At 42.5% G+C, this 14,720-nt stretch overlaps 1 protein-coding gene across 1 annotated transcript in view; it reads right to left on the bottom strand.

Moving 5' to 3' along the window:
* Positions 1 to 725: 725 nt before the first annotated feature.
* SLC17A8 (solute carrier family 17 member 8) overlaps positions 726 to 14,720 on the bottom strand; it is a 38,513-nt gene continuing 24,518 nt past the window's right edge. The window contains exons 6-12 of the mRNA XM_090041056.1: positions 12,266 to 12,352; positions 11,336 to 11,475; positions 7,763 to 7,912; positions 6,644 to 6,776; positions 4,451 to 4,561; positions 1,662 to 1,789; positions 726 to 1,064 (exon numbers count right to left, since the gene is read on the bottom strand). Of these exons, the coding sequence (XP_089897182.1) occupies positions 726 to 1,064; positions 1,662 to 1,789; positions 4,451 to 4,561; positions 6,644 to 6,776; positions 7,763 to 7,912; positions 11,336 to 11,475; positions 12,266 to 12,352 (1,088 nt within the window). The remainder of the gene's footprint in view (positions 1,065 to 1,661; positions 1,790 to 4,450; positions 4,562 to 6,643; positions 6,777 to 7,762; positions 7,913 to 11,335; positions 11,476 to 12,265; positions 12,353 to 14,720) is intronic.

Genomic DNA, 14,720 nt, shown 5'->3' on the forward strand with positions numbered 1-14,720 from the left:
ACATAAAAGAAAAGGCAGTCAGTCTCCTTGAACAAAGCACTGCTGAAATAACAGCTTCAGTGACTTTGGTTACATATTCCTCTTTCCACTGTTGAATGACTATATGTAACAACATTTTAAAAATGTCATCAGTTTGCTTTTCCTTCAGCTTTGATTGCTCAGCAGGAACCTAAAGTTTGACCATGTATTAATTGATTCAGCCACATCACTGCTTAATACAGCATCAAGATCCCTAAAGAGTCATGGTACAGAATCCATTTATGAGAATGTTCTTCAAGGATGTCCATGGCCAGACTTCAGGTCAATGAGTTTCCTTGTGGTCACACATGATAGCAGCAAGAACTGTATTCAGTCACCATGAACCCCCAAATCTACCGTAGCTTTGTCCTTTTTCATATTCAAATGATATGAATTTGAATTGCCTACTTCCACAACAAGACACCTGCACCAGTGTAGAACACAGCTGAAGCTAATAGGGTCTGCATTAACAGGGGTTCCTCCAGTACAGGTCTGGTTGCAAGAGCCAGAACAACATTTGCCAGATCTCCCTTTTATTAGCCATTTACTATACAACAAGGAGAAAATTACTATACATATTACACCTAGCCATTTGGCAAGATTTTCCATGAATGAATAAGAAAATAAATATGGATACTGCCTGGTTTGGGGGTGGTTGCACAGGAGGGGCTGGGGCACTTGCCACACAAACCATATATTTTCAGGTATTATGACAGATCTTGAAAATTTCCATTTTCATAATGATAGGAAGTCTGTTCTTCTATGTCCTGTGTTACCTGCTTCTGCTTTCCCCATTCCTTTCCTGCTATTTCACTGTTTTGACTAGTAGCGCCATATGTTTTCTTCTGATTAACAAAAGTATCACTGTTCAATTCCGTTTCTTCAGCCAATTCATCTTGATCGATGATGCCACATTTATCTTCACTGAGGTTTTCAGGGTCAGCCCATTCTTGCTTTTCTCCAGAAGCAAAAATAGCATAAAAAATCACTCCACTATAGTGCACAAGGGCCGCTATGATGAAGACATTTTGCCATTCTTCACGAGTCTGAAAGAATTATATAAAGTTTGCAGTGAAAAATATATTCATGACTGGATATGAGTTAAACACCTATTTGTGATTACTGTCTGATTTCTCATTTTGTAGACAAAATATTTAAAGAAAATAATTGTAAAGGATATTTATTTTTCCTCCATTATGACTAATAAAATATCAGATGGCATTTTTCTTCTCCCAGTGGGATTTCTCTGCAGAATATAGAGCTCTCCTGGAGTTAGAAGGTTACAGCCTCTACCTTAGGTATTCCTGTGAGGTGGCAAAACCCACCTTAGACCAGTAATGACTCTGAAAACACTTTACATTATGCTGCAGAGAATTTCCCAAATAGATCTCACTTTTAACATGGGATATTTTCCAAATGGCTCCCAGGCTTTCAGCAAGGGGCATAATATAGCCCTAACCCTGCTCTTATGGAATTTTAGTGACAAATGTTCACACAGTGATACCAATTAAGGATTTGCCCCCTACCTTTTACCTGAAGATCAAGAAAAGACAGGGAAAGAATTAGATTTTCATAAATCTCTGAAATGGTTGTATTCTTATATGCCATTCAGTCCTTTCTAGAAATGTGTAAGGATGTTTTACCTTGTGTTTAGTCATCGCACCAACAATGAGTGGACACACCATTCCTGACAGTGTCCCCACTCCATTGGAGATCCCCATGAGAATGCTGGCATATCGGGGAGCAATATCTAAATGGTTGACATTAAATCCTGTACAAACAAGAGCAACAATGAACAACCTGATTTCACAATACAGAGCTAATGTGTTTTTTCCATGTGTGAAGTGGTTAGAGAAAGAATGGGGGAAAGGGAAAACTGTTCCTTTGCTGTTATTAGCAAAGTAAGCTGAGCTTCATTCCTTTATCCCATTTCCCTCTTCTTTAAACCTTTGCACCTATACCTTTGGGGAATCATACCAAAGAAGAAACATGGTATGGCTTAATTTGCCTACTTGATCAATTCAAGCATCAGTGCTTCTGGTCTCCTCTCCTAGGAAATGTGCACTCTAAACTGATTTTGTACTTAACGAATTAATACTGCATAATTTTGATTTTCTTCTATCCCTTAATGTAGGGACCATTTTTTCAGAAATCTCTCTCTCACGTGGTCTAGTGACAATTTACCAAAATAACAGGCACCAGAATATAAATAAGTAGCAAGATTGATTATACTTGCTGTAGATTTCTACCAGATAAATATATCAGAATGTGGCAGAAATTAAAACAGTAATTAAAGTGGTTATCAACTATAGTAATACCGCATATTAAAATGGCCATACATATGGGCTACACATTTCTCTGCAGAATATACATATGTGCTACAGAAAACTACAAGAAGCTGTGTAAATTCCAAGCAATTTTTTCTCACAATCTAAGGATATTGTGACCTTGAATGGTTGAATAATAACCAAAATAAAACCTCATCTCAAGAAAACTCATTGTGGCCCCCAGCATGTCACACCTAAGATATGATTAACCACTTAATCACAGTTTAAGCAGTTACCAATTCATTATTAATGTAATGAATGCAGTCTTACAAGGAGGAATAAGCCACACAGTTATTACACAGAATATGTCTAATAACTTTACGTCTGGCTCCTACTACGCCATTATTTGAACGTGTGCCCAGGCTGAGAGCGTATCAGTCTTCAGAGTGCATGGGAGCCCTTGACACCATTCACTCCTAAGGCTGAGAGTGCCAATCAGCTGACTTGCTGCTCCCAGCCTTGGGGCCCGTTGGTGTCAAAGGCTCTGATGTGCCCCTGAGGCTGGGAGTCACAATCAGCTGCCACTCCCAGCTTCAGGGGCCTGTCAGAGCCCTTAACTCCAATATGCCCCTCAGCTGGAAGCAACAGCAGATCAGGGCTCTGGGACACAGCTCGAGTCAAAGGCTCCACTGTGCCCCTGAAGCTAGTAGCCTCATCAGCTGACCAGGGCTCCCAGCCACAGGAGCTTGCTACTTGCTGGTGTAGGGGGAGGCCAGGATCAGGACACCAGGCTCCTCCTAAACCAGGAATATGGTATGATGGGATCTCATTCTTAATCCCATAATCATGCCTCCTGCTAAGCATGTGTGGCATGGCAAGAAATGAAATTGTGGGGATCACGCATCAGATCCCATTGCACCTTTAACTGCACATCTGCTAGGGGCCTTTTGGGGAAGTATCTGGAAATCCTATGCTCCAGACCTTCTGCTAGTGGTACCAAGACTTTTTTTCCCCGTGGATGCATTATTGGCTCCTGTACTGAAGGAATGAGAACTGGGGCCATTTGTGGGGTGGGGGTGGAATTGCTTTCTTCTGAAGCATTGAACTAGAAGAGGCAATAGCTAGCGGGGGGAGTGTAGTTTGGGTGCAGTGGTGTTCCTGCTAGTGCTTAAAATGTTTCAGGGGCTGTCTGGAGGTGCTTGCTCAAACATTTAGGGTCAAATTGATCACCAGATTTAGGCTTGGGAAGGAATTTCCCCTCCCCTCTCCCCTCATGTCATGCTGACAAGAACCACTAGTTTGTGTTTGGCTTTGGGGCTTTGTTTATTCCCCTCCCCCCCAGTTCATTGTAGTCTATAGGGCACAATCCTCTTCTTGGATCATCTGAGCATATTTTATCCTAATATTCTGCTACTGCAGTGCCAGGGCATTGGTAGTGCCTTTGACTCCTGTTCTTTACTTGTGTCATATTGTAGGGATTTTTTTTTTTTATTCGAGTGCTTTGTGACTCTGGTGCATGAGAAATTTCAGAGTGCACAGTCCTTTGGATCTTTTTGGAAAAATGATCCAATGGAATCCAATCCTAGGTTCTCATAGGAACCCTCCAAGGTGATTAACAGGAATCTCTGCTTACCAGAGGTCAACATTTTAATAGAAATGGTGTCCAAACAGCTGCAGAGCTCAGTTGGTTACTAGATGTGCCCATGAAGTTAGGGCAAGGAGAAAACTGACAGCTAGGAACAGGCAGCTGAGAGGAATTCATCGACTCTCTACAAGTATCAGAGTTATGGAAGCTCTGAATGATGGGTTAAAAGAAGAAACAGAACCAAAGAAGATCTACTGGGAATTATACAAATCATCTTAACCACACATTGAAACTTCTAGTTTTGTATCTGAATATTCCATTAGTTATCTCTGTATTCTGTTAGAGTTAATACAATAAATGATAGCAAATTATTATTCTTAGATAAATGCACATTGTAATATGAAGAGTATGACAATATTGTAAACTAAGGGTGAAAGATTCAGATCCTCACAAACTCTGCCTCTTGTACAATTTATTATACAGCAACTACAATTATCAGTATGTTGTGGCAGGAAATAGGAACTCCCCACAAGCAGCCATAACTGCCACATTAGGAACCAATCCAATGAGAAAAAATTACCTGAAATAGCAAAGCCGCTAAATCCTACTGCCAGCACCAAAAAGGAGATAGCCACACCTTTTGTATGAGAGAAACCAACTACCAAAAGCAAAGTTGCTTCCATGCCAAAACCTGCAAATGAAACACAGAAATAAATTTACGTCTATAAAATATATTGATTAAAGAGACAAGAAAGCTTAATGAGCTAAAAGAGTGAATTGCCTCCATGCATAGCTACCACTGAATCCAGTTCCCATTTGTTGTGGGTTTGCAATAACATTTTAATATTCAGGGTTTTTGTGGGTGGGTTTTTTTAATTCCTCATGTTTTCCCTACTGTCATATGAAAGACACAAACAACCAATAAGGGAAACTAGCCCCTGGATTATACAAAGGGAACTGCAAAAGTAACTATGTTCAAAGAGCTGTCAAATGTGAAATTAAAAAAAAAGGGGGAGAAAACCTCACTCCTCTAATGCCTCTCAGTGATACTGTTCTAAAATGTTCTTCATAACAGCAGCAAATGAATATTTTTCAGACAGAAGAGTGACACTAATATTAATAAATCATCAAGTATCACAAGAAACTTCCCCTTTCCTATCCTTAGTATAGTATTTAAATTACTTTATTCTTTTCTATTTAGTGCCCCATCTCTCTGAAATCCATTGACGGCTTATACATCTCTCAGTGACGCAAGTTTCTAATTGTTATAAAGTAATTTGGGGCAGCTCCTGGAGCTCTTAACCCCAGGACTGTCCACACTGGGGTGGGCAAAATGCAGCCTGCAGGCCAAATGTAGTCCACCAGGCTGTTCTATCTGGCCCGCAGGGCCCGTAAAAATTTAGAAAATTAATACCTATATGCCCTTGGCTGCCTGTCATGCAGCCCTCAATGGCTTGCCAAAACTCAGTAAGTGGCCCTCTGCCTGAAATAATTGTCCACCCCTGGTCCACACACTAACACCTTAAAGTGGTTTTAAGCACTTGTTATGTCGCTCAAAGTTTCACCAAGCCAGGGCAGGTTTCTCCCCGATTCACACTACCCAGCTCCAGTTTCATTAAGGTTTGGTCACTTCCCACAGAGATGCTGCCCAAGTTGACGTCCTCCAGTATCCCAGGATCTCTTGCATCGATAGAGCAGGGAGAGAAGTCTGTGCTGGCTCACCAGCCCTGTAATGGCAACTCACAGCTCCAGCTCCTAGCCATGCCCCTGCTCACCAGGCCTCTAGTAGCCAGTCACAGCTGTGCAGGTGGGGGCCAGTCTGATGAGGTTTCTAGACTAAGAGTGTGATTGTTCCAACCTCTAGGCTACACCATACAACATTTGTGTGGTTCATAGCATAAGGTGCAACAAGGCCCGGTGCCAACCTGCTTGAAGGAACTTCCAGAAACTAACATCTACCTTTGTTAAGAATTAGTGTTTTTCAACTTGTGACATAACAATTCTTCATCTGCCTCAAGTATTGGTGGAACAGAAGCAGCTTCCAATGATCAGTTATTTTAAGAGTGCTCCCTAAAGATAAGGGCAAATTCAGACCTCCCCAAGACAAACAAATCTTCATTTCCATCATCCACATTGTACTTTGCATATTAGGATAGAAACAGAAGAACTCCCAGACCAAAACAGTTTCAAGGCCCATGACATCAATTTTTTTCAGCTCTCACTAGAAAAACTAAACACCCCTAAACATGTACTTTTAGTGAAAAAATATTTATTTTACCATTCTTGTGTATTGTTCTTACCTTCAGGTGTTTAGTTGACTGGAAATAAATTTAGCTAACAACACATAATTTTTACAAGTTAAAAATAATTATGAAAAAGCTGGAATAAAATACTGCAGCTTTTCTGTTGGGTTTTTTTTTTCCTGTGAATATTCAACTGAGAAATTCTGCATTGCTTTCAGGTGCCAGATACTTTCGTTGAAAATGTACAGACACTCCAGAGGAACCTTTATGAAAAACTATATCTAAAGGGGAAAAGATTTTCTAGAGACCATAGTTGATAGTCTTACGTAACTGCAAGTTTCCAGTAAGGACTGACCACATGACTAAAGACTTCCAGAAGAAGAAGATGTAACAGCACTGCATCTATAAAGACTGGATTTGGAAGGAATACAATTAAGTTGTCTCTTATTACAGTTAAATGTGAACAAAGATGTGATCTTCACCTAGATTTCAGTGTATTAATATGACATATCTACAGAATTCAACAGTACCTCCACAATTCATGACTTTTCTTACAGCGGTAGTGGTTAAAATCTTCCTACTTCGTAACAAGTCAGCTAGCTGCCCTCCAATGGGTACAATGATTGTCATGACCATATGAGGAACCGCAGACAAAAGGCCAACCTGAAATTAGACAAACAGCTGTGTGTAAGCTAATGTCTTCCCTCATTTTCTTTATCGTTTGTTCAGCAATATTCTCCTTGTAGAATGTATTTTTGAAATATGAATATTAAGATGGGAGATTTTTAACTATCTGTCTTATAGAAGTTGCCATTCTGGGGGCTGGTGAAACCACCACTACACTTCCCTCCCTCATATCTACCCCTGGGTGGGTGCATTGTTGGTCTGGAATGACAGGCAAAATTAGAATAAACAAAGCGACTTATTCTTTACAGCTCCTGTGCCAAGGACGGCACCAGTATATACCCATAATGTTGTGGCTACCTTTGCTGAATTGGCAACAGGAATGAACCAATCGTAAAGAAAGCAGTGCTCATTTTGGCCTCAAATAAGTTGATTATTTTTCAGGATTATGCTTGTTTTCAAAATTTATTTTTTTTTAATATAAACTGTGGCTTTAGAAACTAGTTGGATTAAAGTTCTTTTGGAACGGTTACTTTTCAGTCCTCCTCCAAATTCTGACCTTGTGCAGTCAGTCCTATGAGTTTTTGCATAAATCATCCATCAACCTAGAATTTAATCTGGGGGTTTCTAATACCTGCTGTGCAATTACAAAAAGGAGAATTTGAATGAAAATTATTTTATGAGTATACAACAAAGCTGCTACTAATAATTACATGTGTGCTGATGTTCATTTTATGTATGTGTTTTCAATAAGGTGATTCTATTTTTTTCTTTTTTTTTTTTTTACTGACAGGCTCTTTCTTAAATAAGTTGGTCTTTTTTAGTTCTTTGTTTCTGTTTATAATTTTATGTTAATCAAGTCACATTTGCTATCAGAAATTATATTTAAGATTCAAGAATACTAGAAGAGCCCAATCCTGCCCACTGACGTGAAGTATCATCTACCCTTGTTTCAATAGGAGCTGGGGACTCAGCACCGAATGGGATCAATCCCAAACCACAAGAGGTTCAAGTCCCATATTTACCTTACTTATTGCAAATCCAAAGACCTCTTCAAAGTAAGCAGGCTGACTTATAAGCAGCAAATAGAAAGTCCAGCTTCTACAAAAGTTTGCCACAATGATTGCATAAACTGGCATTGAAGTGAAAAACTTTTTCCAGGGAGTACTAAATCTCTAAAAAAAAAAAAAAAAAAAAAGAAAGAAAGAAAGAAAGAAAGAAAGAAAAAGACAAAATTAAAGACTTTTTTTGTATAGGTAAAAACAAGGACCGTACCAGAGAGCTTGATTTTCTTTTAATTTTATCCCAGTGCAAAGTCCATTAATGTCAGTGGAGTTCCTACTGGCTTGCTTTGGTGGAAGCAAGTAGAAACAGCTACTGGATTTGCATTCGAGAGAAGGTTTTTCAGCTATTCAACATACAACTATTGTTCTGTATGTTACAGTTCTAACAGCAATATATTTTTGGTGCTCTGGGACCTCAAAAATAGTATGATAAAGTAACTTGAGGGAAAATTAATATATTCCACACTTTCTGGTAGGATTCAATCTGATGACTTCCATACTGACCATAGTTTGAAAAAGTGTGTTCAACTAGCTCTGGGCAGTCAGGCATGAGGTAACTAAGGGTGTCTGTACACCTCTGGGGTGAGGACAGGCGGAGGCTCTCAAATGCTCCCACCAGCATTTTGAAGCACAGGGACACTGAATACACAAGATGCTGAAACTGCTGAAGCATGCCACCAGTCTGCTCCGACGTGTGCTAATTAGTATGCATCCAACCAGGCATCAGGTACATGTGTAAGTGCCCTAAGTGACTGAAGGGTGCCAAGTTAGTTTAAACTGTGATGTGAATAAAAGAAGTCCTTGGTAGAAGATAAAAATTTACTCAGATGTGGTTCCTATTTATGCTTCAATAATCTATACTGCAGGAAACAAAATTACTTCAAAACTCAGCCAAAAGAAAAACTACTATAATCCAGAAATATCTTTTTCTTCTTTTTAAAATGGCATCTATCTTATGTACCTGTTCAGTCTTCTTGCTAAAGTCTGGTGTGTGACTTCCACATGATTGTATATAGGCTTGGACCATTAGTATTAAGCCTTGCATCTTAAGGGAGAAATTGTGGTATTTGACATCATGTGTAACTGAAAGGGTGCATATCCAAAGGTGACTAACATTATCCAGTCACTATGGCCAAGTGCAGACATTACACTTTGTCTGGTTTAGGTGGTCAGAAACTGATCTAAAACTGTAACAGAACACAAGTTCAGCACCCATAGACCAGTTTAAAAATGACCTGGATGGAAGTAGTATCAGATGTAACTGGTTTAGATTAGACTGGTCTATCAAACTTCTGTCCCAGATCCCCTCCTGACTCAAGTTAGGTTGCAGTCCCCCAGCATCCCAGCAGCCCTTTTGGTTTCCCCACTAACTTCCCCTCACAGGACTGGACCCATCCCTACACTGTCACAAAGCTGGGGTAGCAAAGCCTCTGCTCCCTAGGCTGCATCCTTCCTGCACCTGTCACCTGGGCTGGGTGGGGCAGGGGGCCCCACAAACCTTGCCCCCCCAGCAGCCAGTATAGCTGGGGGGGCATGTGGTAGGGGCTTCCTCCCTCCTCTGCTGCCTGACCAGCACAGCTTCTCTCCACAGCCCTGCCCCGCTGCCAGCTGTCACCAGGGGGATGACTCAAAGCTGCACAGCTGTCTGCTGCACCAGGAACCGGGGATGGGGGGAATGGAGTCCCCCACCATGTGAACCCCTCCAGCTTCCTGGCTCAGGTCTGGAGAGGGTCAGGCCAAGTCCACACAGCAGGGGGTCCACTCCCTTCTCACCCCTCGTTCCCAGTGCAGCAGACAGCTGCATGGCTCCTGTCAGGCCAGGAACTAGGGGTCAGAGGGAGGGAGGGAATGGATCTCCCCACACCCCACTCCAGACTTGAGTGAGCAAGCTGGGAGAGCCCATGTGGCAGGTTCTCTGTTCCCCCATCCCACCCCCAGTTCCCAGTGCAGCAGACAGCCATGCAGCTTTGATCCATGGCTCCTGCCTGCAGCTGTCAGGTGGTTGAGTGGATGCAGGGGGTGAGGCAGGGGAACAGAGCCCCCACACTTTGGAGACCCTGCCTGGGCCCCCCAGACCTGAGCCAGTAGGCTGGGGCTCATGTGGTGGGGTACTCCATTCCCCAACTCCTCTCCCCCTACTCACCCACCTGAGAGCTGCATCCAGGAGCTGCAGCTCAGAGCCACACAGCTGTCCATTGCTCCAGGAACTAGCGGTGGCAGGGTAGGAGCAGAGCCCCTGCCATACAGACTTGGCCTGGCATGCCCATACCCAAGTCAGCAAGTTGGAGGCCCTCATTCCCCCACCCCCAGTTCTTGGCACAGGACTGTCATGTGGCTCCAAGCCATGGCTCCTGCCTGAAGATGTCAGGCAGGTGGGAGAAGACATGGGGAATGGAACCCCTCACTGTGCAGCCCCCCCCCCCGCCTTCTCCCCAGCTGTTCTGGCTGGGTGTGGGGGGAAGCAGATCTGCACAGCAGGGGCCTCCACTCCCCCCCGCACTGGCAGGCAACCACTAGCAGGGGAGGGCAGGACAAGGGAGAGATTTTGTGCTGGACTCCCACCCTCCCTGAAGCTGACAGCAGGGGTTGGGGGGGGAGGGGGTGCTGGCAGGCAATCAGGGATGGCCCCCACTTGGATGTGCTTGGCTGCCCTTGGCAATCTCCAGTACTTTGGGAGGTATATGGCAGTGCTCCCTGCCTTCTGGCCTCAGCCAGTGCAGGTATCTACTTGCCTCTCCCCACCATAAGGCAAACATATGTTCCCATCATTCTTGATCCAATCTATGCAGCTTAAAGATACCCATATACATTGGACTGATTCTGCCGTGGGCTTTTTGAATGTCTGTATTTAGCCTATGATTTTTAACCAAATCCCTGAGATGCAAAAGCAAGTTTGGGTTAGTTTGTTACAACTGTTCAGTAACAGAAACCAGGAAGAAAAAGGTTATCAAGAAATAACTTCTGTTATAAATGGAGGGAGCTAGCTTGATTGCAGTATAAATTTTGGTCTTAGGCTTCCAAGGTGTTACTAGTAACAAAACTAAAAATGGTGTATAGTTTTACAGAATTGGAAGATTTAGGATTTGTCTAGACTGTGTCAGCAATGGGAGAAGAGGGTTGAGCAGGAGGGCACTCCTGACTGCAAAAAGACCTTCTATAACATTAGTAGAAGGCATAGACAGAAAAAGGAACCTCTGGAGTCAGTCCCTGGTCCAGATAGCTCCACTGACATCCTTTTTTGTTAAGTTAGCAGGATTGCTTACATGTGAGATCATAATGTGTCTCCTTAAGTTTAGGTATGATTAGGACCCTAGAGCTGAAAAGACACTGAATTGTGCAAGTGGATTAGGTTTCCATGTTTGAATGAATGGGGCAATTCCTGCAGTCCTTACAGAAAAAAATCCTCCCACTGAGATCCAAAGGTCCATTGAAGTTCTAAATAGTACATCTATCACTGAGCTCATGCAAAGTTGCTATAAATGACAACCATCATCGAAGTCTAGATATTCTCCATCCCTGGCAAATTCTACTTACACTTGCATTAACTAAGCCAGCTCCTTCACCTATACTTGTTTCTATGTATGTCCTTTCTTCATTAGTTATAGTCGGATGTGCTGCAGGACTTTCATAGGCATGCAAGAGCCAGAACATGTACCAAACAATCCCAAACATCCCTGCAGGGGTAGAAAGATTTGATTTCAAAATCTAAAAGGCAATGCTTAAACATTTAATACTAGAGATCAGCATTTATCCAACAACCAAAATCAAATCAAATTTTGACATGAAATCTGCGTAGGTGACCATGGAAAAAAAACAGATGTGTAGTTATATTGCCCTATAGTTGTATAGGGCATCTAAATATCTTATCAACATGCTGCAATTATTTACCCAAAGAAAAGGAGAAGGAAAAAATTTAACTCTACTTGGGATTTGCTTGTCAAAAATAGGTATGGTATAGAAACAAGTACAGCAAGCAGATCCTGATGGCAAATTCTGAGGCAAGCTCTGTACAAATGATTCCACCTCTGAAATGGACTAAGGGCAGCGAATATTTAACCCTTTATTGTACAGTTAGATTATTACAGTGTAAAAGCATTTGCAACAGATTACCATAGTATTCTCTTAATACATATTGGATATTCAGTACGTTAAGAGCAAGCTTAAAACAAGTAAATAGATAGCAGAAACAAAGGGTTTTGTGATAATTTCTACCCAAAAACTTGTCCAACATCTCTCTGAACTATACAGTTGGTTCAATAAAAGCTATTGCCAATAAACCTTGCTTCTCACACATTTCCTTGCCTATCATGGCTACAACAACAGTCCAAACCTACTAGGAAAAATACAGTAATTTTTTCAAAATCTGAACTACTTTGATCAATATTTTATAAAGTTGATTTAAACTACAGTATTTACAATATCAGTCCAATTGAGTGGGTTTTATTTTTAAACTGTATAACTCACCATAAATATAAAAGACTGATGACCATCCTATATACTGTACCAATACCCCTGCCAATGGCATGGCCACCACTGCACCTGCATAAGAACCTGAAGACCAAAAGGAGTAGGAAAGCATATCAGCTATGTTATGTGATTCATGTACGGAGGAATTTGAAAAAAATACAACATGTATTGAAGCCCAGGATCCCAAAGTTTAGGTCTGAACAAAAACAGTAAAGAGATTACTACCTAGCAGCATCTACCGAAATAGGTAAAAAATGTATTATCCCCAGTACACATATGGAGGAAATGAGCTACAGAAAAGTTAATAGTACAATGTTAAAAAGTGTTAAGAAGTGAAAGAGCATATTGGCTGTACTTGTACTGAAAAAATCTTCTATCATTGTGCAATCTGAAAAACTCTAACACTGTGAACAGCAGAGTCCTCATTTAGACCTGCAGTGGCTATGTTTATCTCTGTGTTGTCTTCACGACATCAAAAAATCAGATGGCTGGGAGAATGAAAATCAGAAACAGGATGTGTTATTGCTTAAACGTCCCAGACAGATGCTTATCCAGCCTCTTCTTGAAAACTTCCAATGAAGGAAATTCCATAACTTTCTGCAGTTTGTTCCATTGTCCTATCATCCTTACAGGTAGGGAGTTTTTCCTACGATTTAATTTAAACTACACCCTGGGGAATTATATGCCCATGTAAGTTTGTGTATAAAAGGCATAGATGCACATAATTGCATCATTTTGCATAATTTAACCCTGGCAGGCTCTGTGCCTCCACCTCCACAGGGCTCCCAGCACTCCAGGCGGGAGCCCCATATGGAGGCACCGAGCTCAGTGGCACACAACTGGACACCTGGTAAGTAGGAAAAGGAGCTCCTTCCTGTGGGGGGAGGGGGAACATGGGAGTGTGTTGGTGGGTGTGGGTTGCATGCTATTGGCCTGGGCTGGCCAGTTTTGTGCCTCCACATAGGGCTTCCAGAACTCCAGCAGGAAACCACATGTGGAGGCACAGAGCCAGCCCAGCCTGATGGGCAACTCCGTGCCTCCATGTGCAGCCTCTCACTGGAGCGCTGGAAGCCCCGCATGGAGACATGTAGCCCACCCAGCCTGATGGCGCATGGCTCCTGGTCTGCATGCCATTGGGCCGGGGGGGGACTCCATGCCTCCATGTGGGGCTTCCAGCACTCCAGCTGGAAGCTGCATGTGGAGATGCAGAGCCTGCCCAGCCTGATGGTGCATCGCCCCTGCCTGCAGTGCCATGAGCCCCACGTGCTGGCACAGAGCCAGTCTGCTTTGGTATGAAGGTGTATGCCAGCAGGCTGGGCAGCTGTGTACCACCATGTGCAGCTCCTGGGACTCAGCTGGAGCCATGCACTGCCAGGGGCTCTGCCTGCCACAGCCCTGGATCCTACTGCTCTAGTGTGGTCTGTGCACCATGGGGGGGGATGTGTAGCAGGGGGCCCTAGGATGTGTAGCAGGGGGCCCTACACCCACCCACAAACCCCACACACTCTCATACCCACACCCCGCACAAACCCCACCACACACACCCCTCCACAAATCCCACACACCCCTCCACACCGATCCCCCCAACCATACAAAGTACCTGCATATATTTCTAAAGACCGTTCAATTAGTGTTATATTTAGTTTAATTTGTAAGGGCAGAAAGTAATTATTCATAGTATTGAATTTTTCTGAACATAATTCCCTGAGGTGTACTAAACCTCCTTTGCTTCGGTTGCAACCCTGTGCCTCCTATGCTGCCCACTAGGGAGAGCAGTTTTTCACTATTCCATGAACAGCCTTTCATGCTTGAAAACTGGTATCATTTCACCTCCCTGACCCCCTTAGCTTCCTTTTCTCCCAACGGAAAATACCTCGCTCTCTCAACCTTTTTTCATACAGCTTCTATTCCAACTTCTTTATAACCTTTCTTGCTTAATTCTGGAACATTTCCAGTTTCCCTACATCCTTAGAATACAGTGTCCAATACTGCTCACAATACTCCTGCTAAGACCTAAGCAGTGGTGAGTAAAGTGGTACTATCTCCCTCCATATTTTGCATGGAGTACCTCTTTTAATGTACCAAAATTACATTTGCTTTCTTTTGCAATAGCATAGTACCTCTGACTCATGTTGAAGTTGTGAACAACCAAAACCCTTCTTAGCCATATCACTGTCTAGGCAGTTATCCCTGATCCTGGATGTACGCATCTAAGTTTTCCTTCCTGGGGTGTCTCATATTCCTTTATGTTTTGCTGAATTTCATTCTGTTGTCTGTAACCCAGTGCTCCCTATTTTCAAGATTCTTTTGAATTCCAATCCTATCTGTCCATTTTTGTGTCATTTGCAAACATGATCAGTATACTCTCTATCCCTGCATCCCAGATATTAATAAAAATGCTAACAGCACCAAGCCAAGAAAAAACCCCTTTGGAACTGAACTTGAAACATCC

This window comes from Crocodylus siamensis, chromosome 4 (genome assembly GCF_052110815.1).
Source record: "Crocodylus siamensis isolate JL-2025a chromosome 4, ASM5211081v1, whole genome shotgun sequence".
Lineage (NCBI taxonomy): Eukaryota > Metazoa > Chordata > Crocodylia > Crocodylidae > Crocodylus > Crocodylus siamensis.